At 43.2% G+C, this 25,586-nt stretch overlaps 1 protein-coding gene across 4 annotated transcripts in view; it reads left to right on the top strand.

Annotated features, from left to right (window-relative positions):
* The window catches only part of Bbs9 (Bardet-Biedl syndrome 9), a 390,144-nt gene that overhangs the window by 204,200 nt on the left and 160,358 nt on the right, over positions 1 to 25,586 (top strand). For all 4 annotated transcript variants that reach the window (XM_052188801.1, XM_052188800.1, XM_052188802.1 and 1 more), the window contains one exon: positions 141 to 293. In XM_052188801.1, the coding sequence (XP_052044761.1) occupies positions 141 to 293 (153 nt within the window). The remainder of the gene's footprint in view (positions 1 to 140; positions 294 to 25,586) is intronic.

Genomic DNA, 25,586 nt, shown 5'->3' with positions numbered 1-25,586 from the left:
TACCATGTACTCCTAATTCCCGCTACTCTGTTCACATCTGTCCAACTCTTCCATAGATTTTAATGCATGGTTTGTATTTTTAATATAAACATCCCTTACAGTTTCTATTTAACACCAATGTAAGAAATCATTCCTTACAGCTGCGGATAAATGGTGAAAAATTAGAAGAACTTTTATCTGAAAGAGCTGTACAATTTCGGGCCATCCAACGTCGGCTTCTGACAAGGTTCAGAGATAAGACACCTGCTCCACTGCAGCACCTGGACACCCTGCTGGACGGGACGTACAAGCAGGTCAGTGCCACACGGGGCAGATGTGTGTTAGCCGAATTGGCTCTTCCTCACTCGAGCACCAGAGCACTGAGGTACGCTGGACAGTGCGATTAGCACGCTTGTAGGACTTTTTTGGTGTAGTCCATCATTATCCCCTTCTCCATTTTCCCAAGAAACTACCATGTACTTCCAGTATCTGTCTGATTATAATGGCGTCGGCCTTCTTGTATCTTCTCGGGTTTCTACGTGCTATCACTACTTTGTTTTAAAAATAACATTGGCAGTAGTTACATTCTGAATTTTAAAACCGAGGTGTTAGCAAGCTCTAATAACTGCGTATCCCTGTGTACTTGTGACAGGTAATGCACACATATCCACGTGTCATTGCCCTGGCTACCCCCAGTGGTGGCACTTGAGAAAACTCCAGCAGGGCGGTGCCAGCAGGATGTGGGCATCGATTAAAACCCTGCTTGCCTTTAGGTTTGGAACTCTGCTTGCCTTTAGGTTTGGCTGATTTTAATTTCCTTTCTCCCCCACACCACTCTGTTCCCACACTTCTGTGGCCACTTGTCTGTTCCTTAAGCATCTTTCCATGTGTGTGATAATACTGAGAGTTGAACATATGCCCTGCAGAGGAATGCCCGGGGCTGGCGAGGAAAACTCCGACTGATCTGTTCCCAACGGAACGTGTGGCGAGACCTCCTCCCTCTTTTGTGTGTTTGGATGCTGCATTTTTAATTCTTTTTATGCCTAGCTCCAAAGTTGGGATTTTATGTTTGTAACAATAGGTACTAGATGATCAGACCCATAGATTTTATTTAAATGTGTATTTTAAACTTTTATTCTTTATAGATGAAGATTAAACAGTTTTTGAAGGAAAAAAATGCTGTCCAGAATTGTTCTTTGCCATTCAATTTTATTGAATTTATTGAATTACTGATGCACTGATTGTACATTTATTTTCTTGAGCATAAAGTCTAATTTCTTTAACTTAATTTTATGATTAACAGGAATATACTTTTCTAAAGACAGTTGTAGCCTTTCCTAAGGCCAGATCCCCGAGTTGTTCTCTGTCATCTTCTCAGAAGTAGACCCGCTCTTGTCAGCGTGGCCTCTTCCCAGAAACCGTCTTGTAGAATGCATCTGGAACGAGATGATTTGTGAGGCTAGCATCCCCACGGAGAACATCACACATCACATCTCAGCGCAATACTCCTCTCTGTCGGCGTCTGTGCTGGAGACATCCCCATGCTGGTACCGGGCTCTGCTCCTTTGCAGTGGTTATAGGGGGGTCTGGCAGCGTGGAGTCCTGCAGCAGGGAGTCCTGCAGCGTGGAGTCCTGTAGCATGGAGTCTTACAGCAGGGAGTCCTGCAGCGTGGAGTCCCTGCAGCAGGGAGTCCTGCAGCACAGATGAACCATGGATGAAGGGACAAAAATTCTCAGTTTAAAAGTTAGCCTTTTGTAATTTTACACATGATATAATGAGATTTTTATAATGATATCCACCTTCTGTTTCTCCCTCCAACTCCCTTCGGCCCCCTCAGTTCATCCCCCTCTTAACTTTATGCCCTCCTTTTTTAAAAAAAAAAATTAACCCATTAGTTAATTACTGCTGATTAGTTGATTAGTGCTGCTCATATGCACGTGGGCATGGTTCCATCCACTAGACCGTGGGCAACTTAAGCATAGCCACATCCCCAGAGAAGAATGAATCTCCTTTCCCCAGAAGCTCCTCTGTCAGGAAGCCTCGAGACCCCCCCCCCCCCATTGGTGCTGGAGTTCTGGCTGGCTGGTTCTTGTACAGGACTCATGCAGGAAACCACAGCCGCCATGTAATGTCCAGAAGACAGCATCTCACGCCCCATTCCCACTTGCTATTCCAAGTACACTGTGGGCCTCATGGAGCAGGGCGGGAGGTGGATTGATAATGGTGTCTAGTAGGACTGAGAACCCGCAGCACTTTGGCCAGTGGTGGGTATCTGTGCTGACTGCCACCTGTTACATAGAGAACTTTCTCTGACTGCATCCCACACCTATACGTATAAACACAAATACTTAGAAGATAATTTGGCAACATAACCGTTTATTAAAATACCAGTAGTATGTGCTACTCTGGGGCCTATGACCTCCTTGGCCATGGGCTTCTGCCAGGTTTACTGCACCAGGCATGCACTTCATCCTGTGGAACACAGAATCCGATCAGAAAGTGGTTGGTTGCCCTGTAATGGTCATGCCAATATTGTGCCAGCCTATTGTACTCTTGCCTATCAGGTTGATACTGTACCTACAGGGCCCGGTACTGGGGAAGACTTCATATCCTTTCTCCTGCAGCGTCCCTCACAGCACCTTCTGGCACTATGAAAGCCAACTAGTAGGGAGGGGAAGGTCCTTGGCTAGTTTGAGATAGATTTCTCTGTGTTCTGCAGCAAAAATGTGTGGTGTTTTCAGCAATTGGGTCTTAGTGTCTAGTTATGTGGGTAACCACAGACAATGCCAATAGCTTGTGTTATTTTGGAGACCACAGGGACCTTTCTGACCAATAAATCGGAGAGAGGTATCCCATGCCTGGCACCAAAAAACCTTATTACATTTAGGGTTGAGCTATAATCAAGCTGCTTGGCTCAAGCCAGCCTATCACATGCTCCGTGTCACATGTCTGTGTGCAGTCATTTCTTCTGTGTCTTGACATAGCTCTCCAGCACCGTACTCTTGAAAGGCTAACTAAATCTGTGAAGGATCAGTCTTTACTAAAGCCCCTTCTTACTTTCCATGGCTAAACTGATTTATGACTGTTAGGTTCATTTTTTGAGGGAAGAGCCCACTTTGTAGACCAGGCAGATCTCTGAACTCAATGTTCTTCCCAAGTGCTTGGGTTATAGGCGTCCACCAATGTTTTTCTGTTATTTCAGTCTGAAATGAGATCTGTTAGCTTTATGGAGTCCTTTCTTTATCACGCAGGTGCCTTTAATTTTGTTGATTCTAGTGCCATTTTGACATACTTGGCAGCAGCAGTCATAGGAGAACCCTGGGCTGTGCAGTGAAGTGTGCACTGTCCCTTGGCCCCGTGTGTCCATGATGCTGAGCTATCATTGTTTAAGGCTGCCATGATGGTTTTATGAACACTGAGGCAGAAATGAACATTTTTCTTAAATTACTGTGGGTTTTAACCTTTGTGTTTATAGTGTAGTTTGTGTCTCCACACGCTGCGTTAATATTTAAGAATGAGTGTGTGTTTATAGTGTAGTTTGTGTCTCCATGCACTGCATTAATATTTAAGAACGAGTGTGTGTTTATAGTGTAGTTTGTGTCTCCACGCGCTGTGTTAATATTTAAGAATGAGTGTGTGTTTATAGTGTAGTTTGTGTCTCCACGCGCTGCGTTAATATTTAAGAACGAGTGTGTGTTTATAGTGTAGTTTGTGTCTCCACGTGCTGCGTTAATATTTAAGAACGAGTGTGTGTTTATAGTGTAGTTTGTGTCTCCACGCGCTGTGTTAATATTTAAGAATGAGTGTGTGTTTATAGTGTAGTTTGTGTCTCCATGCGCCGCGTTAATATTTGTTTTAAGAATGCGTGTTCTCTTGCCACTTCTAAGGACAAACCATGTTTTCAGGGAAGCACCATTCCGAAGCAGCAAGCCACAGAGAACTCCTTCAACTCACGTTATCCTAGCATGTGCAAGAGGTGCTGAGAAATGGAAGCCCTTTTCTTTCTAAATGGCATCTCTCATAGCTCTCACAGCACCAAGTTCTGGGCAGAGACCATCGTCTTTGCTCTTACAGTAATGAGGCTGCTGTAGTACGCGGTGAGCAGGCTTCCCTCGAGAGGCCTCTGCAGAAGCATGGCAGGCTTTGAATTTCTTCATTTCCTGTTTTTAGAATTATTGCGCACCTTTTTAATATTGAAGGAGATTCTCCCCTACCCTTAAACCACATGCCCCCTTAGGACCTCACGACGGCCCGTTTGGGAAGAGTGCTTGTCACTGGTCCCAGTGACCCCAGTGTGATTCCCAGAATACCTAGTGTAGTGAACCTCCTTCTGGGGGTTGAGCCCTGCCCTCTCCACTGTGAAGCCATGAGATGTGTGAGGTCCACACTGCACCACCATTCAGGAGGCCCAGGGGGGTGATCAATGGCTCTCGAGTCTCCCTACCTTCTCCTTAGTCAGCCTACGACATTAGACCATATAGTGATGTGCTCACCTTGAGGGTGAGCCTACCCTCCTGAGGCCAGTCCTCCAGAGATGCTATCACAGACACACCCACAGGTGTGTCTCCTGAGTGGTTCTTGATCCAGCCAAGCTGGCATTGAATGTAACCGTTGTAAGAGCTGGGGTGGATCTCTGAAGTATCAAACATAAGAATTAGCAACTGTGTGCCCAGTCCTCCTGCCTGTGGTCTAAGCATCCATTTGCTTCTTGCTAAGTGCATGATCTCTGACAAATTACTTGGAATAATAAAAAAGATGAAACTTAACTTCTCTAAGCCCCAGTTTCCCCACTTACAGAATAATGGTGTACATAGCATACCCTCTCTGGATCTGCGACTCTGTAGATATATAAACACATAAATCGCCTTGGGTGGTAGTGCTTGGTATACAAGATGTCAACACATTTTATTGGGCTGTGATTACTCTTGCTGGTCATGTGGCAATATGTCATGCCTCGTCAAACACAGTGCTGCTAATTGATCAGGCAAAGGAGATTTCAGTAATATTTCATCTGAATGAAACTGTGCTGTCTGTCAGCCTCACGAATCTCCTTGTGTCCTTGGGAGTGTCTCTCAAACTCCTTTAAACCAGCCTGACCCCAGTTGCTTGGTTGCAGAGAAGTTACAAGGAAAGGACATGAGAATCCTGAACCCAGTAGCTGACTTGTGAGGGTCTCCTCTCCAAACAATTTGCCCCAAAATGTTACACACACACACACACACACACACACACAGAGACTCACCCATACAGACTCTCACTCACATGCACAGACTCACACACACACACACACACACACACACACAGACTCACACACACACACACACACACACACACACAGACTCACACTCACATACAAACACACAGACCCCCATGCACATGTGCACACATAGACTTAACACTCACACAGATTCCCACTCACAGACACAGACTCACACATATTCACACACAGATCGCCCATGCACAGGTACACACATACACAGACTCACACTTACACACATGAACACATCTGTGTGTGCGCGCACACACACACACTCACACATTTGTAGAGCTAAATGGTAGTTCTTACATCAGATAGCAGCTTTTCTTGCCAGCTGCCCCCTTCCTTTTCGGTCTCCCGACTTCTTCCTTTCTCTCTCCTTCCCTTTTCTGGGTCCAGCACTGGGAGCAGAACCTATGGCCTTGTGTGTGCTAGACAGCTGCTCTAACGGAGAGCCGCCTTCCCAGCCACAAATGCCTGTTTCCAAGGTTGCCTTACTTGTTGGGGTCTCTGTGGTTTAAGTGACATGTTACTGTGGATGTCGCTTCACTGTTTCTTCCTTGAGCTGCTTACCATGGCGCTGAGCCTTTTCCAGGTTTGATGTGGCCATCTGTACTTGGTGTGATTTACCTCACACGTGTCTCTTGTTCATTACTCTATCAAGTTGTTCATGTTTTCCTTCTGCTGAATACATTAGTAGCAATTTTTATGGTGGCCTTATCGTGCATGATATATGTTAATCTTTCTTGCAGCCTGTATAAAAAAGCTATTCTGTCATGTAATCATATGCTAAAAAGTTTTACAAAATTTTCATTTTCTTTTTACTTTATTTTAATGTCTTTTGACATGTAAAAATCTTAAAATTATTTTCACAGTTATGTGTGTATATATATATATATACACATGCATATGCTTTAAGTTCCTCTGCTCAGGATAGCTTTCCAAATGTCAGGAGTGCAGAGGTATCAACTTATAATTTATTTTAGCATTTATACTCCCTCATTCTTCATATACTTTTAAGTCCATCTGGACTTTATTATCCAATTTAGTGAGAATCTAATCTCTCTGCCAAAAATGGTGAGCTCAGTTGCTCAGCTCCAATTTATTGCATAACGTGTTCTCCTTCCTACTGAGCCAAATGCCCTCTCTGTCACTTACCGGTTCTGCTGTGCAGCAGACCGTCCTAGATGGCAGTGCACACGGCGGTAGCCACTTGCCATTGGTCCTTCCCGACTGTCAGTCAGCTGCCCCATTAGCCTTGGGCCTAGCTCACCTCCCGTTGGCTGGACTCATTAGGAGTCCGATCTGGACGCAGTATGGCCAGGATATGTTTACTGACACACTTGGTGGTTGCTTGTAGACAGTAGGGGGTCACTGGCCATGGCCCAGCAGTGGGCCAACCTAGCTAATTTATTTGGTGGCTCAATGTCGAAACACCTGCCGCCCCCATTCTGTTTCCTGAAACTCACCATGTAGACCAGGCTGGCCTCCAACTCAGAGATTCACCTGCCTCTGCATCCTGAGTGCTGAGTGCTCCTGTGCCTAGCGTGCCAACAGTTTCAAGCCTCACCTTGTTGTTTTGGTCTGTGCAGCTCACAGAAGTGCAGAAAGGCATGGTGGCTATTTATTTGGAGAAGTGAAGAACTCTGGGTCTATTCTCTTTATTTTAGCATTACTAATGCCACAACATATTAAAGATTACATTGTATTACATTACAAATGCTTTAACTTGGGTGTCTATATTGAATCTAAGACCTTCTGTGCTATGCAAGGATTTTTCCACTGAATTCTACCTATAATTTGTATTTTATTGTCGTTAAAATCTTATTCATCCACAAGTGTGGTCTCAAGACATTTTTCTAATTGTCAGGACTTATTTAAAGTAGCGGGTATCACAGGTGTCCCTGGAAGGTGGCATTTATTTCCCAGCCCTTGTGTAAATTCTCCTCTTACGTTGGTTCAGGGCGGCTTCATGTGGCGTGTGCAGCCGTTGTTCAGTGCTCCGCGGCAGCTGCCGGAATCCTTAGTGTTTGTTGGACCAAGGGCCCTGGACGCTTGCTTCTCATTAGCTGTCTCAACTGATGCAGTTGGCCCTGGCCTGCTTCCTAATCTTGCTTGTGGAGTAGGATGACTGGGATCTAGCACAGGGCAGAAATGCAGGGCAGGGTGCATCACATGGCTGTCCTCACTGACCACTCCTGGGAGACTCCAGGGCGTCTTTCTGAGTGGCTAGGTTCACTGGTAGCCAAGCAGATTGCCTGCGGAGAGCAATCTCACTGGAAACTGCTCCTGCAATCAAGCCTTCTTGCCTTTGAGATTGCTTCAAGGTGTAGTACTAAGGTAGTTATGAATTTTGCTGTACAAGGTGGCCAAGGTGGCCAATCAGTCTTCCGCCCTCCTCTCCCCTCCCCTCTCTCCCTTCTCCTTTGTTCCCCTCTCCTCCCATCCCCTCCCCTCCCCTTCCCTCCCTGTCCTTTCTTTTCTCCTCTCTTCTTCCTTCTCCTGCCTTCCCCTCTCCTTTCTCCTCCTTTCCCCTCTGTCCTTCTACTCCCTTCCTTTCCACTTCTTTCTCTCCCTCTCCCGTCCTTTCTCCGCCCACCTGTCGCCATCCATCTCCTGGGGGATTTCCTTATGTGGCCTGTTTGTCATCCAGCAACCCCCCTTCCTTCCCAAGCTTCAGCTCCGTGGTCTTGTATTTCTCTGCCTGACATAGATCTCAGATGCTTGCATTTGAGTCACTTAGTTACCTTGGCGCTATCTGCTTGACTGAGCAGATGCTAGCCTATCTTCAGCCACATATCAGTTTGTACCATCTAGAACCCCCCCACTCATGTCCCCCTGTTAGCATCCCTCTCCCACACAGAACTTGCCACTCTCTTGGGGCATCTTTAAAATACCTCTCGTGGAAGTTGGCTCGTGGCTGAACCACGGACAGGGCTCCACAACATCCCTCCAGGAAGTGAGCTTGTGATGTGTGTCCTTGAGGAGGCGCTGGCTTCCTGGGAGTAGAGATTTTCAAATTGCTGAGCACAGAATCAATACTTAGTTTTGTGGGGAATCTTTCAGCTCTAGGGACCTAGCTTTAAAAGAAAGTAAGCACATTATCAATCTCCCTATCCCTGTTTTTATAAATCTAAATCTCCTCCTTTGTAAGACGGAAATACTGCCATTTAACCACCTAAATGTATGGGAGGACCTGAGGGACAACGTAAAGGGAAAGATGGGATGCTCGTGTTAACTCCGTTCAGTCTGGAGTAAAATTCATTGGTGCCTTTGGTGCTTGAAGGCATCGGGAGTGGGAGGCATTTGAGAAAGCTACCGATGTCGCCCAGATAGCAAACATGTTCCATATTGGGATTGTTTTTTTTTTATTACCTTTGCAAGGTGGGAATTAGACACCCAGATTTTCTTTATTATAAGCACGCCCAGGCTCCTGCAAACGGGTGTGTGTGTATGTGAGATAGTTGTCTGTGCGCATCTGTATACGCATGTATACATGATTGTCTCATTCACTGTGTTTTCAGCTATCACTAACAAGATCTCCCCGACAATCGCCCAGCACAGGGTTTTGTGCTGAGCCTAGCATAGCTGAGGAGAAGGGCGTTAGACATCTTGTCAACGTCTGTTCAAATTTAATTCCTGCACCATCACAGAATGCTAATACTAAAACCATTCACCAGAGAAGCTTCAAGTTGTAAGAACTTCACGTATGTTTGCTAGTCAAAGCCAGACTGATTGGTGGGGTAAATTAAACTAGGAAAATTAGACATAGCCTCTGCTTTGGCTTGTGTCTGGATGCTCTTTTCTGGCTGGCTTTCTTTCCTGCATTTGAACACACTAAGCCTCTGTTGCACGGAAGGAACTGTGTACTGACCTGAGTGTGTCAGATGACATGTGTGATGCAATGGCTGATAATCATTAGTGCTTTAGAAAGGGAGTTGGCTAATTTTCCTCTTTTGCAAAACAGAGGTTCTATTAGGCATAATTTTAAACAGAAAGCGTGTGGTTTGAGGTTTGCTATTCGTACTTTTTCCTGCATTTAAAACTTCCTTCCATTCTATTTATTTGCATGGCACTGATATAAAAAAAATTAAGTCATGTGGAAATCAAAGAGCTTTTTGGTGCATGGCTTTTAAATGAGTGCAGTTTTGGTGCCATCCCAAATGATCATGTGGTGAAGCCCTCCAGCCCTGCTTCACTCACCGCCCTGGGAAGGGGAGCAAGGTCCGGCAGACGGAAAAGGTGCAGTTGGAGGCGTGATGCTGTGGCTGGCCCAGTTCTTTGTGTCACCATTAAAGGCCATGGAAGCTCTGTTTCCAAAGGCAGTAGAATAGCTAAATGAGAAAACAAGGCATGGGATTTCCAGTCAATTATTTTAGGCATGAATGAAGGTTTTAAAATGAAAATCTACACCAGAAGAATGGCAGTAAAAAGAAAACGTAGACTGTCGTTTTTCATAGTCGGCTTCTGCTCTTGGGGCTTTAGCGAAGATGTTCGCAGTGGAAATTACGCTCGCCAGCTATTTATGTATTAATTACTAGCTTTCCCCAGTGACAAAATGCCTGTGGTCATTTTACTATACAGAAGTTAACATATTTATTTTATTTTATTATTTAAAAACTAAACTAGCACAAAATAGTTCATCTAATGGAAGAAATCTAGGTGAGAGAGTCCGCACTGAGGGTGAATAGCTCGGGGCTGCAGAAGCCTGACAACCTAGGTGTGAATCCCGAGACCTCCCATGAAGCCAGGTAGATATGGTGGTAACCTTAGATACCTGTGCAATGGCTAGCCTGGTGTACATAGTAGATGGCAGCAAAGACACAGTCTCTTCAGTGAGGGTAGAAGACAGCCTGAGGCCCCAAGGTTATCCTCTGACCCATACAAACATACCATGGCACGTGTGTGCCTCTCAGAATTCATACACATGAATGCACACACACATACACACACACATACACATGAATACATGTATATATACACACATAAGTACACACAGGCAAATACACATATGCACCATAGGCACACACACATGCACACATAGGCAGATAGTCACAGGCAATACATACATATACACACATGCACACACATATACATATAGGCACACACATATATACATAAACATATGCACATAATTTTATGAAATAAAGTTAGCTAATTATGAATTAGTAAATAGTAAGTTACAAATAATGACACAGATATATCTATAATAGGCATATTTGTACAGATTTGCAATGAGTGAAAAATTAAAGGTAGTATACAGTTTTAGAGTACTTAAAGTTTCTTTTAAAAGACTTATTTTTAAATTTTTGAATATGTGTGTGTGTGTGTGTGTGTGCATGTGTACGTGTGAGTGCAGGTGTCTGTGGGTATAGCTAGGGAGTTGGATCTCTGGAGCTGGAGCTAAGGGCGATTGTGAGCTGCCCGACCTGGGTGCTGGGAACCCAACCCAGGTCCTCTGGAAGAGTAGCAAGTGCTCTTACCCACTGACCCATCTCTTTAGCCCCATTACTTAAAATTATTAAGCATTTTTCTTTTGGATAACAATTCTATGAGCATTAAAATAACTTCTACAACAGTGTGGATATGCCGTACTCTCCTCTATACTTAAAATAATTGTGAGGGTAAATTTTATGATAACGAGTTTCTGAGAAAGGAATGTGGTCACAGATTCAAGGTCTTCATTAATGTTTTCTGGGGAAATGGATTTCTTCTTTCCTGACTCTAGTCTTAAACTAATTTCTCGGCCTCAGTTGTTTAGTGCTTTTGTCTGCTGTTCCACTGGAATTGGCTCATGCCTTTTGACTCCAAGGAGAGTGAGTAGGGCTGAAGGCTGTGCCGGGACAGACACAGGAGTTAAAGTGGTGTTCCCTCTCCCTGTCGGACCTCACTAGGTCTCACTCAGTGCTGAGAACATACAGAACCCAGCACAGCCATGAAACGGCCGCTCCAGCCACGCTGGAATACACCTGGAACACAGACTATAATGCGTGTCTGAATAAATATATAGTTGTAGTTAATATCTGTGTGGCTACAGAGTCTAGGCCAGTGCTGTCCAGCAGAAATGTGCCCAAGCCACAGCTCTGAGCCATTTATATAATGCTTAATTATCTAGATGCTGTATTAAAAGTAAAGTGAAACAAGTTATTTAGGAAGTTGATGTAGCTAGATATGTTAAAATATCACTTAAACATATAATGAGATAATCCTGAAACATTTTACACTTCATTGTGAGCCTTCACAAACCTGGCTTATCTTAGACTTTTACATTTCACATGTTGAGCAGGGCTAGTGCCTGCTTTTCTAGATAGCACAATTCTGCATAGGGGAAATTTTATATTATTTCTTATAATGCATTTTTATATTGTATGTATGTATATATGTATGTATGTATGTATGCTTACTTCACTGGTACGTGCATGCTGTGGCAAGAGTGTGGACACCAGGGGCTGAGAGATGGCTCAGAGGTTAAGAGCACTGGATGTTCTTCCAGAGGTCCTGAGTTCAAATCCCAGCCACATGGTGACTCACAACCATCCATAATGTGTTGATGTCCTCTTCTGGCATGCAGGTGTACATGCAGATAGAACACTTGTATACATAAAATAAACGGATAGGTAGATAGATAGCTAGATAGCTAGATAGACGGGTAGATAGATCTTAAAAACAGTGTGGACACCAGAGGGAAGTTTGTGGAAGTTGGCTCTTGCCTTCCATCTTATGAGTTGCAGATTTGAACTCAGGTCTTTGGACTTGGCAGCAGTCTCTCTGAGCCATCTTGAAGGCCTCAGTGTCTCTCCTTGATCTTTTTCCTTTTCTACAGTCCTTTTAGGTTGCCATCCACAAGCAGACTGTTACTGACACGACGACTCTTACATAGTGTCATTGTCAGCCGGTTCGGTGACTTTGCTTGGTTTGGGGGTTCGGCTCAGACGCCATCCTGTAAACCTCAAGAGTTTACAGACTCGGGTCCTGGTCCCCTTGGTGTCCGTGCTGCCCATTCTCCTTAGACTTGTCAGAGCAGCGCGAGCGCCGTCCGCCTGCTGCTCACTTGCCTTTGCATCGTCTTCTATACAAGTATTTATGGTTTCCACTGCAGGATTATACAAAGGGACTACGCTTCTTACATTTTCATCAGCTCGGGACCTAAGAAACCATCATAGACTTTGGAGTCATTTTGTGCCATCCTTGGAGTGTGATTGGCTGGTCGGTATTTGGTGGTGGGCTGCACTGACAGTGCTCTAACTTACAGGGCTTTGTGAGACTGAATTAGTTCAGCCAACATGTGTATGCACAAAGCGATGTTATAATGCTGCAGCTCGCTCCCCTGGGCTTAGAGACGTAAAGCTGATTGACGTTAGTGGCAGCAGTCCATCCGCCAAGGCGAGAGCAGCGCTATTAGCATTCTCCTCTTAATAACCATCTGGGATGCTTTACCTCCCTGGGGCCCTGTGCATTTCTTATAAATTGAATGCAAACCCTTTGTCTGCATGCTCTCCGTCAGTATTTGAGTGTCTGCTTGCTAGAGCTAGCCTAGATAGTAAATTTAACATTAGGATTTTATCTCAGTAAGTTTATCAGATTCAGAAATGTGATCTGTAGTCTGGACTAAAGCACTCAAAGCCAGAAGTGAGCAGTGCACATCTGCGGCTAAACTTTTCTTCTGCTTCTCGTTTGATCTTTTCTTTTGTCTTCAAGCTGGCTCTTTGAGATATACTCAGACGTAAGATGTTTCTAATAGTACAATAAAACTATTGATAGATCTGTTATTTGTGTCAGTGATGAGTGAAGAAACCTAGAACTGACCTCCAGTTTTCTGTAACCGTACGCGGGTTGCTTTCATATATGTTATCCATTTTCATGTTTGACCCCATCTAGTGCAATTATCCTGTGTATCTGTTTTCTCTAAATTGAGTTCCGAATGGTTTGATTGCTAGTTAATGATCGTTACGTGCCTCACAGACCTCTCAGCCCGCCTGCCTCCCTCCTCCCTTCCCTACATCTCTTTGGTCCCTCTTTAAATAAAGGAACACCAAGCCTGTTTCCAAAGGTCATACTTTCGTGATCTTTCACACAGAGAGCTGCGCCCTCTTTAGAAGAACACCTGTGCACAGGTTCACTTTGCCTAAGTAAGTCTAGTTGCGCTTTTCTGTGTCAGGAAGCTCATGACTCAGTGAACCACTTAATCCAGGGCCCTGGGTGGAAGGAATCTTCATCAAAGGTTTAGACGTGTGTGTGTGTGTGTGTGTGTGTGTGTGTGTAATCCAGGGCCTAGTGAGCAACATACATAGTTTTTAAGTTTCCTTTTAAATGATTACTAAATTCCTATATCAGGATATTAAACTCCATGGAAATCCTACCACCCATCCAAACTTGCTCGAGTGATTCCTCAGGCACCAAACCATGCTCTGTGAAGTAACTGATATTTATGGACTATGTTCTTCTATCTTTTACCTGATCTTGTGCCTATGAGCTAGGGAGGCACCTGACCACTGAGCTACACCCTCAGTTCCTACCTCTTCACTTATTCTAGAGGTTTGTTAGAGGATTGGCCCTTGGTAGGTGGAGGCCTTGGTCTCAGAAGTGCCACAGGGCTTGATCTTTACAGTCAAACGTGTCACGCGCCTGTTTAATCCATTAGATAAGACTCATCACAGTTCTCTGCAGCTGTAATCTGCTTTTGCCTTCTAGTCCACGGCCTTTTGGGGAACTTATTGTCTGTCACATTAGCTTAACACTTCTCATTATGACATTCCAAGCTTTCTGAAGGGTAGGACTCTGATCTTTTCAATCTCAGCTCCTGTATCTCTAGAAACTATGCTGGTCAAGATAGTTTATCCTCTCAAGGGACAAAAACATCACCCTTCAAGGAATGAGAGGGCTAAATGACAACGTCTGCCTCTTCTCTTCATTTCCCTTTCAAGGATTTGGAATCTCTCACTGTCCTAGAAGTTGCCAAGTCACCTAGGCTGGGTCTCACAAGCCCCAGAGGCTGACCTGTCTCTGCCACTGCAGAGATGTGCAGTGGGTCACAGATGTGTTGGGTGGACAGAGTGGAGAGCTGTACATCTGAAATGTCTTAAAAAGTATTTTTGAATATTCTGATTACAAAAGTGTTAAATAATCAAGGCAATGAATAGTTTAGTTACCTTCATTTATTCTTCCACATTACCATCGCAGTACCAGTTTGGACCTTGTATATACAGACAGGCATAAGAACAGTAAGCAAGCGGTGGAGAGATTCTTGCAGTGCACTCTAGTTTGGTTCCTTACACCTTCATGGCGGCTGACAACTGATGGGCACTCTAGTTCCAGGAGAGCTGATGCCACCATCTGGCCTCCGTGGGCACCAGGCATATGTGTAGGGAAAACACTCATACATGTGAAATGAAAAGGCATTGAACTGGTTTTAAAAGTAAGCAACATTCCAAATAGCTTTGTTGAAATCTAATTTGCATACCAAAACACATGCATTGTTTTTCATGTATTGTTTGAAAAATTTAAATAATTTTTAAGAGTAGCACAACCATTGCTATAATCCAGTTTTAGAAGGTGACCTTTCCTAAAAGTTCCATTGTTCCATTGACCCCACCTGTGGCAACCTGAGGACAGTTCCTCTGTCCTGCCTAACTGCACGCAACTGCCAGTTCACTTGCTGCTACACAGTGGGGTTTTCTAGGTTCTTCATACAAGTGGAATGAACAGTACCGTCCTTCATAGCTGGCTTTTTTCAGTTCACACGGTGCCCTTGGGGTTCATCTGTCTGTAGCAAGCGTCGAGCGACCTCCTTTCCACTGATGAGTGCTTTCACTGCATTGATAGCTGTTTTCACAGTCTTGGTTTACCCAGTCGTCGGCGGCTGATAGACTGGCTGTTTCCAGCTTCTCCTCAATGGATCAATAATGCTGTTGAGAGTGTTTGTGTGTATTATATGGATATATGCTTTATTTATTTATTTATTCATTCATTTATTTATTTACCTCTTTATTTATTATTATTAAGTAGGTGATTAGAAATGGAGTTGCAGGGTCAGGTAACCTTGAAGGCCACTCCCATCCAGTCACCTCCAATGCTCTCTTCTCTACAGTCTCAGGCCTCTCACTTTCACCATCCTTTCCTTCAGGAATAGACTCACCAGACCTTGGGCCTTTTCCTTCTCCTGCTTCCAGGCTCTGTTGTGTAATCTCCTGCTCCACCGTCTCCGTTCAGCACCTTCATTTGTTTGAGTCAGTCAGCAGTCACCCTAGGCGTCTCTCTAGCATTACCAGGAGATAAAGCTGACCCCACCCGTGGCAACCTGAGCCTTTGGGAATGCCCCAAGTTCTCTCAGCTACTCCTGAGTCACTGCAACCTAACAGAACACAAGCTACGTGAGGGTGGGAAGATGTCTTTCGACGCATCACAAAGAAAGTGCGGTTCCTGATAGCGGTGGGACATGGCAGGTCATGACAACTGGAACACACGGTTAGGGCTCCTCACATTTTGGAGGCCTGGAAGCTGGGCACAAGCATTATAGGTCCACTGTCTGTAGCTCCTTCCTAAAAGCTGGCCTACGTCCCCACACAGTGCTGTCAAGTACTCAGACCATGGGCCATGGAGGCGTTCATGTTTAATGCATAATGCTAATCTCAGTGGAACTCGCTCATCTCTGCTCTTAGCTTTCTCCTGTTCCTTCTGTCTCAAAGGTCATTCTTTAAGATCAGCCTCTTTATAAGCCCGTGTGTCCACTGCTGGCTTCTTGAAAACTGATACTCAGCTTCTCTGATCAGAAAACTAAATAAAGATCTCTTCCTTTATTTCATTACACCCTAACACTTGTTCAGGTTCCCCTTTCAGATTTGCTTTAAGAGGTGACCTATTCTCCCCCTGTATTCATAGAAGCATCTAGTAAGAATGGTCTACTTTTATTTTCTCTTCTTTCTTATACCTCATTGACATACCCACTTCAAGCTGTGGCTGAAACCCATAAGATGCAATGTAGCCTGCTAGCAAATGTGAACTAGACACAACAGTACTGTCAACTCTGAGCTTGATGCTGGACTGTAGACTTCAGACTTCCTCCTTTGACATGATTGGATCTCTAAGCTCATACAGCAGCTCCCTCGGTCCCCATCCCCAGCCTGGAAGCCACCTTCCTTTGTGTTTTTATGAGCCTGACTTCGCTGGTCACCTTATGTTCTGCCCGTATGCAGGTGCACCGCTCCTGGCCTTGGTACCACCCCCTTTTGTGGAATTGGCAAGCTATTTTCCATAGTGACTGTTTGTTTATATTTACCAGTCACCTAAAAGGATTCTGATGTGTCCATGTTATCTGTCATACTTAGTTTATGGAGTTTTGTTTGTTTGGGAGAATAATTATGTAATCGGATGTGGGCTGACATTCTGACAGGTGTTTAATGATATTTTATTGTGCTTGTATTTTTCCTGAACAACTAGTGATCTTGAACATAGATCTCACATAGACACCGTCTTTCCTCCAGTATTAACTGGGTTGTGTTACTTTTAGTATTGGGTCGTTGGAGTAATATCCTACCCTCTCACCTGATGTTCACTTGACTTGCTGATTTCCTAAACTACGCTCAGTGTGTTTAACTAGTGGCTGTCATATTTAGTAAGCTATGCTCACACCTGGGCTAGAAAGAGCATGTTCTGAGCAGACACCACAGCTCTCTCTCTCTCTCTCTCTCTCTCTCTCTCTCTCTCTCTCTCTCTCTCTCTCTCTCTCTCTCTCTCAGTGAGCTAAGGTCAGTCTTTAATGTCAATTGCTAATTTGTTATAATTTGGGACCAGAATGAGAAAAGTTTTAAGAGAGACTTTGACACATCATTTGTGCAGTTGGAAATCTTGTGTTAAGGAGAAGTGTGTCGGCACGCACTTGGTTAGGAAAACAGGCGTGATTATGTAGAAGGTTGAATTTAGGTTATGCCCGGGAGAGTGGCCCATAGAAGACGTTTAAAATTTTCCTTTTTCCTTGACTTATATACTTTGAGTATAAAGCAGACCATATATATGCATATGGGAATAATTAAATACAGAGATGCAGTGGGTTTTTGGCCAGAAAGGATGCCTGGAATATGTGGATAAGCCTGGATATTTGTTTAATGTTAATTGGAATATTGGTTTTCAGTTAAAGATGCCAAATCTTTAGGAAAGTAATTGGATTTAGCTTCCTATTTAGCAAACTACTTCAAATCCCCAACGTGTTCCACATCCGAAACCAATTTTTCTTGATTCTATCAAGTCTACTCATAAGCAGAACAAGGGTTGACATGGGTTTTTAATATTTAAAGTATTTCTTAACAAGGCTTCAGCAAGGCTGCCTGTCCCAGCCCTCGTGGTCAGGCACACTGCACTCTCCAGGGTTAGTGAGACAATCTATACATTCTCTCCTCCTGTCTAAACTGAGCTGCTAACCATTTTCCAGGAAACAACACAGTGATATATTACTTATAGTAAGTTCTGTATATGTTTCTTATAATCTTGTGTACGTGCCTTTAACTCCTTCAGATATATATTAGAAAATGCATTTTGCGTTTTTTTTTTTTTTTTTAAGTGGCTTTTGAGTCTTGACAGTCTCCAGATGTTCGAATGATAGGTGTTTGGGTTAGTAAGCAAAAGCCTCATAAAAACAGAGCGTTTGATCATCGGAAGGCTGTTAATCCAGTGGCAGGCTAAATAAGCGTGCTAGTAAAGATTCACTGGAGAGTTAGGATATGTAAAATCCTTTGCAGTTGGAAAAGGTATGTAGAGGTATTTGTCAAGATGGCTTTAGCCTCAAAGAGCATGGCTTTTTAATGTGGATGATAATTAGGAAGATAGGCCCATGTTTTCTTCTAGTCTAATCTTTTACCATTCAATATGATTGATTGCTTAAGAATTCAAAAGAGAAAATGGTACATGCCAAGTGAAATACAAGATTGTTAAAATAAATGTGTTTTAGTGAAATAAATCATATGGCTGATATCGATAGTGACTGTGGTGGTTTGAACAATAAATGCCCCCTATAGGCTTTGATAGTTGAACATTTTGTCCCCAGTTGGTGCCACTTGATTTGGGAAGTTTAGGAGCTGTGGCCTTGCTGATGGTAATAACTATGTCGCTGATAACAAGCTTTGAGAACAAGAGGCGTCACCCCACTTCTCTGCTCTCTGCTTCACACTCCCAGACCAAGAAGTGAGCTCTGGGTTTCCCGGACCTGCCTCCGTCTGCTGTTTAGATCCATGCCTCTGCTCTGCTGTGCTGGCCCCATAGCCCTCTGGAACCGCGAGCCTCCGTGAGCTGTCGTCTGTTGGTTAGCGTGCTCGTGGTGTCTCATCACTGCGACAGAGAAGTAAGCAATACCACGCCTGACAGGAGCTCTGCAGATAATAACGTGTCACTCCAGTGGTGGGTGTCTGTTTGCTGCTCAGAAGAGTTCACAGCCTTGCTTCTGGGCCACGCTTCGTCCAGGTCCTTAAACTCTTCAGCAAGCAACCACTGCATATTTCAGTTGACATGGATTTCTTTTCAGACTGTTTCTAGTCTGTCTCTGTTTAAGGTGAGCTGCCAGCCCTGATGTGTTGGCCTCTGTGTGTGCCTAGCACGGAGCTTGGGGTGCAGTTCCCCATGCGATGGGAGATACTTATCCTGTGTTCGTGGGCGTCACCGGTTCTTCAAGGGAAGCTGGTATTTTGTCTGGAAGGTTCTGGAAGTTTGCCTTCCATTTCTGCCAATAATTTTCTCTGGGGAAAGACAATTATTTTGCTAATGAGACATGCACTCTCCTTTACAAGTCGCCCACCTCTGTTTATTGTTCCCACTCTAGGTGCAATGGGCAGTCTTCCACCACCGTGACTGCATTTAACTATAAGTTGTTTTAGCGCTGCATTTTGTCACTGTGGAATTTTTATGATCCCTTCATGCTTACAAAGTAATTACCTTGGAACAAGAATAGGCCCCATCATCTTCCCCATATCAAGGAAGTTAGAGACATTTGAAAACGTTACACTTGTCTCATTTGAGACATTTCCCCCCCCCCCCCCCACCAAGTGTCCCAATCAGAGGACTAGGTACAATGTTAAAAAGTATTCGAAAACAAAAACTATTTAAGAGCTGCCAACTAACAGTTTATATTATTTAATAGGCAATGCACACCAAGCACCCAGAAAGAAAAAGTAAGGTTATTTTTTTCAGTTAGTTAATGTTTTTGGATTCTTCATTATCAACACTAGGCAATGGGTTAACTGACAATGTCTGTAGCCTGAAGTCAGCTCCTAGTCTAGCCAAGACATAGTTTCCAAAGTTAAGGTGTGGGGAACCCAGCATTTCTCAAGTTCTTGATGCCCCCAAACGCTCTCTTCTCAGCCATTGTAACTTTCTCTTTCCCCCTAGGTAGAGACTACATGGGGAATAAAAATGACGATTTAATCATTTATTATGAGTTAAATTGAAGCCAACTCTGGTGGCCCATTATTTTGTAATCCCAGCACTCAGGTAATTGAGGCAGGAGGATTGCAAGTTTGAAGCATCATTGAGTTATATAGTGAGAAATTATCATTAAGAAAGTTATTTCTTATCTTTGGCTTGCATTTGGTTTGTTCTTGGTTTCCCTAATTTTTGTGTTGCATCGTCAAGTTGTTTGTTGTTTTCTTTCTTGTTTTTAATGTCAACACTTAGAGCTCTGCTTTTCCCTCGCAGGATGGCTTTCAGTGTGCCCCGATGGGTTGGTGTATGGTGTTTCATTCTCACTTGGTTCCAGAATAGTTTTATTTTTATTCTTGATTTCTTCTTTGACTTCTTCGTCATTCAGTACTGAGATTGTTTAATCTTCATTGGCTGGTATTTTCCTAGGGGTTTGTTTGCTGTTAATTTAAAGTTTATTGTACCAAGGTCAGGTAGAATACTTAAAGTTTATTGCACCATGGTCAGATAGAATACACAAAGTTCTTTAAATATTTTTGAATTTGGGAAGATGTGTTTTTTGTCACAGGATGTGGTCTATTTTAGAGAAGCTTCAGTGTGCTTCTGAGTACAGTGTGCATTCTTCGGTGTTTGGGGGGAATATTCTATAGGTAATCTGTTAGGCCCACTTGGTGTATGGTACCAACTAACTCTGATATTTCTCAGTTTATTTTTGTCCAGATGACATGTCTATTGGAGAAAGTTAGGTACTGAAATCAACAGCTCTTAATGGGTTGGAGGTCTCAAGCCTTGGCTTGTCTTCATCCTTTCCGCCAGCTTTATGCTAATGTTGCCTTGGATATCATTCAGTCCTTTATTCCCCTTGGTTTAGGTATTGTTATATTGTTATGAAGAGACACCAAGACAACCTATAGAAGAAAACGTTTAATTGGGGATTTTCTTATAGCCTCAGAGAGTCAGTCCATTATCATGGTAGGGAGCGTGGCTGCAAACAGGCAGGGGTGATGATTCTGGAGAAGGAGTGGACAGCTTCTCCTGATCTGCAGGCAGCAAGCACAGAGAGACGCACTGAGCCAGGCCTGGGCTTCTGAAACCGCAGAGCCCAGCCCCAGTGAAAACACTTCCCCCAGCAAAGCCATACCTCCTAATCCTTCCCAAACAGTTCTGCTTCCTGGTGACCCAGGACTCAAATATATGCGTCTATGGGGGAACATTTTCATTTCAACTACCAACCCCATAAATACTTAATTTCATTGAGGTATTCCAGTCTTTTTTAAACTTTTTAAATTCTTTAATGAAGCTTATTGTTCTTTTAGATTCTGTGTCCTTGGGTTCATCTAGGTTATTCTCATTGGCAAACATTTCTACAGGACTGGTAGGTTTTAGAGAGGAGATGCTGGATATTATTTATGCTTTTGTGGTAAGACCTAGGCATGTAGGCCACTTTAGTTCTGTTTGTGATGTGCACAGAGCAGGTTGGGCCTAGATATTGGAAATGGCTTAGGTTGAATGAGAACAGGTGAGCACAAGTAACGGGGCACGTATGGGATGTGTGCATTAGGATATGGGGTGGACCTAGCTGGGTGGAGAGGTTGGATATGACATGGTAGGAATCTGCTGGTTAGGGGTTAGGCTTCATCACAAGTCCTGGTTGAAGTCTAGGGATTGGTCATGGTGCAGGTGAGAGTGGCCCGTCTAGGCTGGGGTGCTGGATGTGGGACCCAGTCTCTCTTATTGGATCTCAGGGATATTTCATGTTATTGTAAATATTGTTAGAATGTTTTTCTTAAATCTATATGGTGTGGTTATTTATGGCAAAATTAATATAATTAATTTTCTGGTATTGAATAATCCATTTCCTTTGACAACTTTACTGTTGTAAATATTGCTTAGTGAAATTCTTTAGAGTTAAAACTTGGCTCATTATTGACCATTTACTTGGGTAAGTTTCTATTTTGGACCAGCTGTTTCAAGGTAAATGTGTATTTGCAAAGGCTCCTGACATATGTTTCTTTCCAGAAAAGGTATGTCATGTTTCTTCTGTGCAACAACAGTTGAGCTTAGCCAACATTGGAGGTTGTTTTGTTTTGTTTTGTTTTGTTTTGTGATGGAGCCCCCTGTGACCTCCTCTGACCTCTGCTGGTATGTAGTTGATGACCCTGTTTTGTTTTGTTGTGTTGTTTTGTGATGGAGCCCCCTGCGCCCTCCTCCGGCCTCTGCTGGTAGTTGGTGATCCTGAGCTCCTAGTCTTCTTCCTTCCACCATGTGCTGGGTCTGCAGGGGTGAGCTACCATGCCTGACCCGGGGACAATTAATAAAAAAAGATGGCATCTTTGCCAATTTAAAGTTAAAAATGTTATCTCATACTTTGAGTGTGTTCTGGCAGTGTGGCTCACCTGCTCGTGCTCTTGGCTGACACTGAGGTGAGCTATTGTTCATTTAATTTTTTTTTTTTTACTTGTTCATTTGAGCTAATTCTTTTTTTAAATTTTTTAATTGTTTTAAATTTTTATTTATTGAAAAGGGGAGTAAAGGAAAGTAAAAACACTTTATGATAAAATTAAAGATTTACATGGAAAATATTTCAGATAAACATGTTATAATTGACAATTTTCATGGAAAATAAGGAGTAAAGTGGTAGATATGCTAAATTAATTGAAATATGGGATAGAAACATTTTATGATAGAATTGAAGATTTATGTGAAAAATATTTCTGATAAAATTGTAGAAAAATGTAGAAAAACATGTTAGAATTGAAGATTATCATGGAAAATTTTATATAGATATAATAATGATAGGCATAAAAGTATTCCTAAGTTGATTAAAAGTGGAATGATAAACATTTTCTGATAAACTTGAAGATTTACATAGAAAATGTTTATGATAAAATTGTAGAAATATATAGAAAAACATTAAAATTAAAGATTATCATGGAAATTATATTGATAAAATAATAGGCATAAAGATAATTCTAAGTTGATTGAAGGTGAAATTATAAACATTTTCAGATAACATTGAAGATTTAGATGGAAAATATTTCTGGTAAAATTCAAGAAATAAATAGACAAACATGTTAAAATTGACTGTTTCATGGAAAATTTTACATAAAGAATGTTTGATGTAAAAACTCTTTCTTGAGCTAAGTTTTAAAAGCTCTGGATTAGATGTAGGGAATGTTTGAGGCTCGTAATCCATTAGTCTAATTCTAGTTTTTCTTCCATTAAAAACTTAGAATTATTTATTGTCTTAGTCAGGGTTTCTATTCTTGCACAAACATCAAGACCACAAAGCAAGTTGGGGAGGAAAGGGTTTGTTGAGCTTACACTTCCAAATTGCTGTTCATCACTAAAGGAGGTCAGGACTGGAACTCAAGCAGGTCTGGAAGCAGGAGCTGATGCAGAGGCCATGGAGGGATGTTTCTCTCTGGCTTGCTTCCCCTGGCTTGCTCAGCTTGCTTTCTTATAGAACCCACGACCACCAGCCCAGAGATGGTACCACCCACAAGGGACCCTCCCCACTTGAACACTAATTGAGAAAATGCCTCACAGCTGGATCTCATGGAGGCACTTCCCCAACTGAAGCTCCTTTCTCTGTGACAACTCCCGTCTGTCAAATTGACACACAAAATCAGCCAGTACAGTTATTTACTTAAAAATGTTAAGAGATTAGGTGTGACAATATAGAAAAGCAGAGACCTACATGTTAGTGACTATTTGATGAACAGGAATAATACATTGAATTAAGCTAAAATTTCCACCCAATAATTTATTTTACTTGGCCTAAGAAGAATGAGAAGATTTTATTGTTAGGTAATCATGTTCTAGGTAGTGTCCTACTAGTACACTTGAGAACTGTAAACTGTGTACTGCTAAGAAGCAAGGAAAACAAAGCCATAGTTTGAAGAGAAGGAAACAGATCAGAATTTGCGGAATTCTCTCTAATTGCACCCCTGGGGTACTATCTCTTTCCTTTGGTTCTGGGAGATAACAAATAATCTAGAATAAATGCTACGCAGTGGCTCGGTCTGATTTTAGTGGACTTCTGTTCCATTTCAAAGGCCCCTGCAGGGCGCAGGGTTACAGAGGAGGGTGGGTTGCTGCTTCTTCTGCATGCTCCACTGTTGCAGCCATGCAAGGCTTCCTTACTGGCTTACAGCACTTGTGCATCTAGGGACAATCAAGATTAGTGAGCATAAAGGGCCTCGTGCTGCTAAATGAGAGCTGCACGTGGTTTGGGGACAGCAACCATCTGTCATAGGCTTAGTGTGACAAGATGGAGAAGAAATGACTGGTGTACAAATAAAGAAAACAGTGAGGGACAGAGCAATCCAGTTCAAGAAAGCATGCATCTTACCCCCCTGGGGACCTACCTACCCGGGGACCTCCCCCCCCAGAGCCTTTCACATCCTTGGCAAGAGCTCAGATACCGAGTGTTATTCCCAGTCCCTAAAGACACACCCAGTTAAGGTTTTTCCAGTAGATCTTATTGAGAATGCATGGACACACTTAAGAGAGAATTTAGAGCACTTTTTAGAGGCCCCCATTTGGTTATTGTTTGCTGTTTCATGAATTTTTATTATAAATTTTAGTCAATGTTATATCTATTCCCCTCCCACTGGGATCGTATCCAACTCTGTGCCCTCACTCATGTGTGTGTGTGTGTGTGTGTGTGTGTGTGTGTGTGTCTCACTGAGTTTAGTTAACTACTTCCATGGGAGTGGGTGAGAAAGGTAGCCAGTGGATAAGGGTGACTTACTTTGGCCCCTGCCAAGAGAGCGAGGATGAGGGAGGGAGAGAGGGAGAGTGGAGGGAGAAACGCACACAGAGACGGAGACAGAGAGAGACAGAGAAATAGAGAGATCTCACAATGGGATTAATTGCCATAGTCCATTTTGGAGATGAAGGTCCTCCGGGCCTCTTCTTTACCCATGATACCCATTGATAGGCTATGTCTCATGCAGATAGCAGTGGGTTGTGTGAACTCTTGAGTGCAATAGCTAAGTTGTGTCCAGAAGGTAGTATCCAATAACACATCTCCCCATGTCTGACGTCCCCTCTTCCACTGGGAGCTCTAACTTCCTGGAGGAGCTGTAGCTGGCGCTGTTGAGGTAAAGAGCTCTCCCTGTCACATATTCCTTGAACTTTGGTCAGTTATAACTTTTGTATATTAACCATCACCTGCTGCAATAGAAAGCTTGTCTGGTGATGGCTAGACCCAGCACTGATTGGTACATATAAATGTGAGTGTTGCTGGGCGGTGGTGGCACACACCTGTAATCCCAGCACTCTGGGAGGCGAGGCAGGCAGATTTCTGAGTTCGAGGCCAGCCTGGTCTACAGAGTGAGTTCCAGGACAGCCAGGGCTACACAGAGAAAGCCCGTGTCGAAAAAACCAAATCCAAAAAAATACCAAAAAAAATGTGAGTGTTCCAACATACAGCTTTAAGTTCATGCGTGGGAGGCAGAGGGACATAGATCTCTAAAGTTCGAGACCAGAGTGCTCTACACCGAGGTTGTAGATCATTCAGTTGCATAACAAGATCTCATCTCAAAACAGAACAGTATAAAAGAAAGTAAAACACGAACCTGAAAAGCAATGGCGGCTGGAGAGCTGGCCAACTGTTCAGAGCACTTAGTGCCCTTGTAGAGACCCCAGGTTTGTATCTCAGCACTCACATGGTGCCTCACAACCACCCATAAAATTCAGTTTGGGGGTCTGATGCCTCTGCTGGCCTTGGTGGGTACTGCATGCACATGGTGCGCATACATCCATGCATGCAAAAATATTTGTACATATAAAATAAATCTAAAGAACTCTTAAAACTACAAATAACAACAGAAATGTTTTGAGTACATAGAAGGCAGTCTGGCCAGGTTTACAGAAGCAGACATGAGTTCCCTCCTGTAGAATGTGTCTCAAATCTAGTTGAAAAGTGGCTTGTTCCTCCTG

The sequence above is a fragment of the Apodemus sylvaticus genome, chromosome 7 (assembly GCF_947179515.1).
Source record: "Apodemus sylvaticus chromosome 7, mApoSyl1.1, whole genome shotgun sequence".
Lineage (NCBI taxonomy): Eukaryota > Metazoa > Chordata > Mammalia > Rodentia > Muridae > Apodemus > Apodemus sylvaticus.
This window is presented reverse-complemented; position numbering and strand designations above follow the sequence as displayed.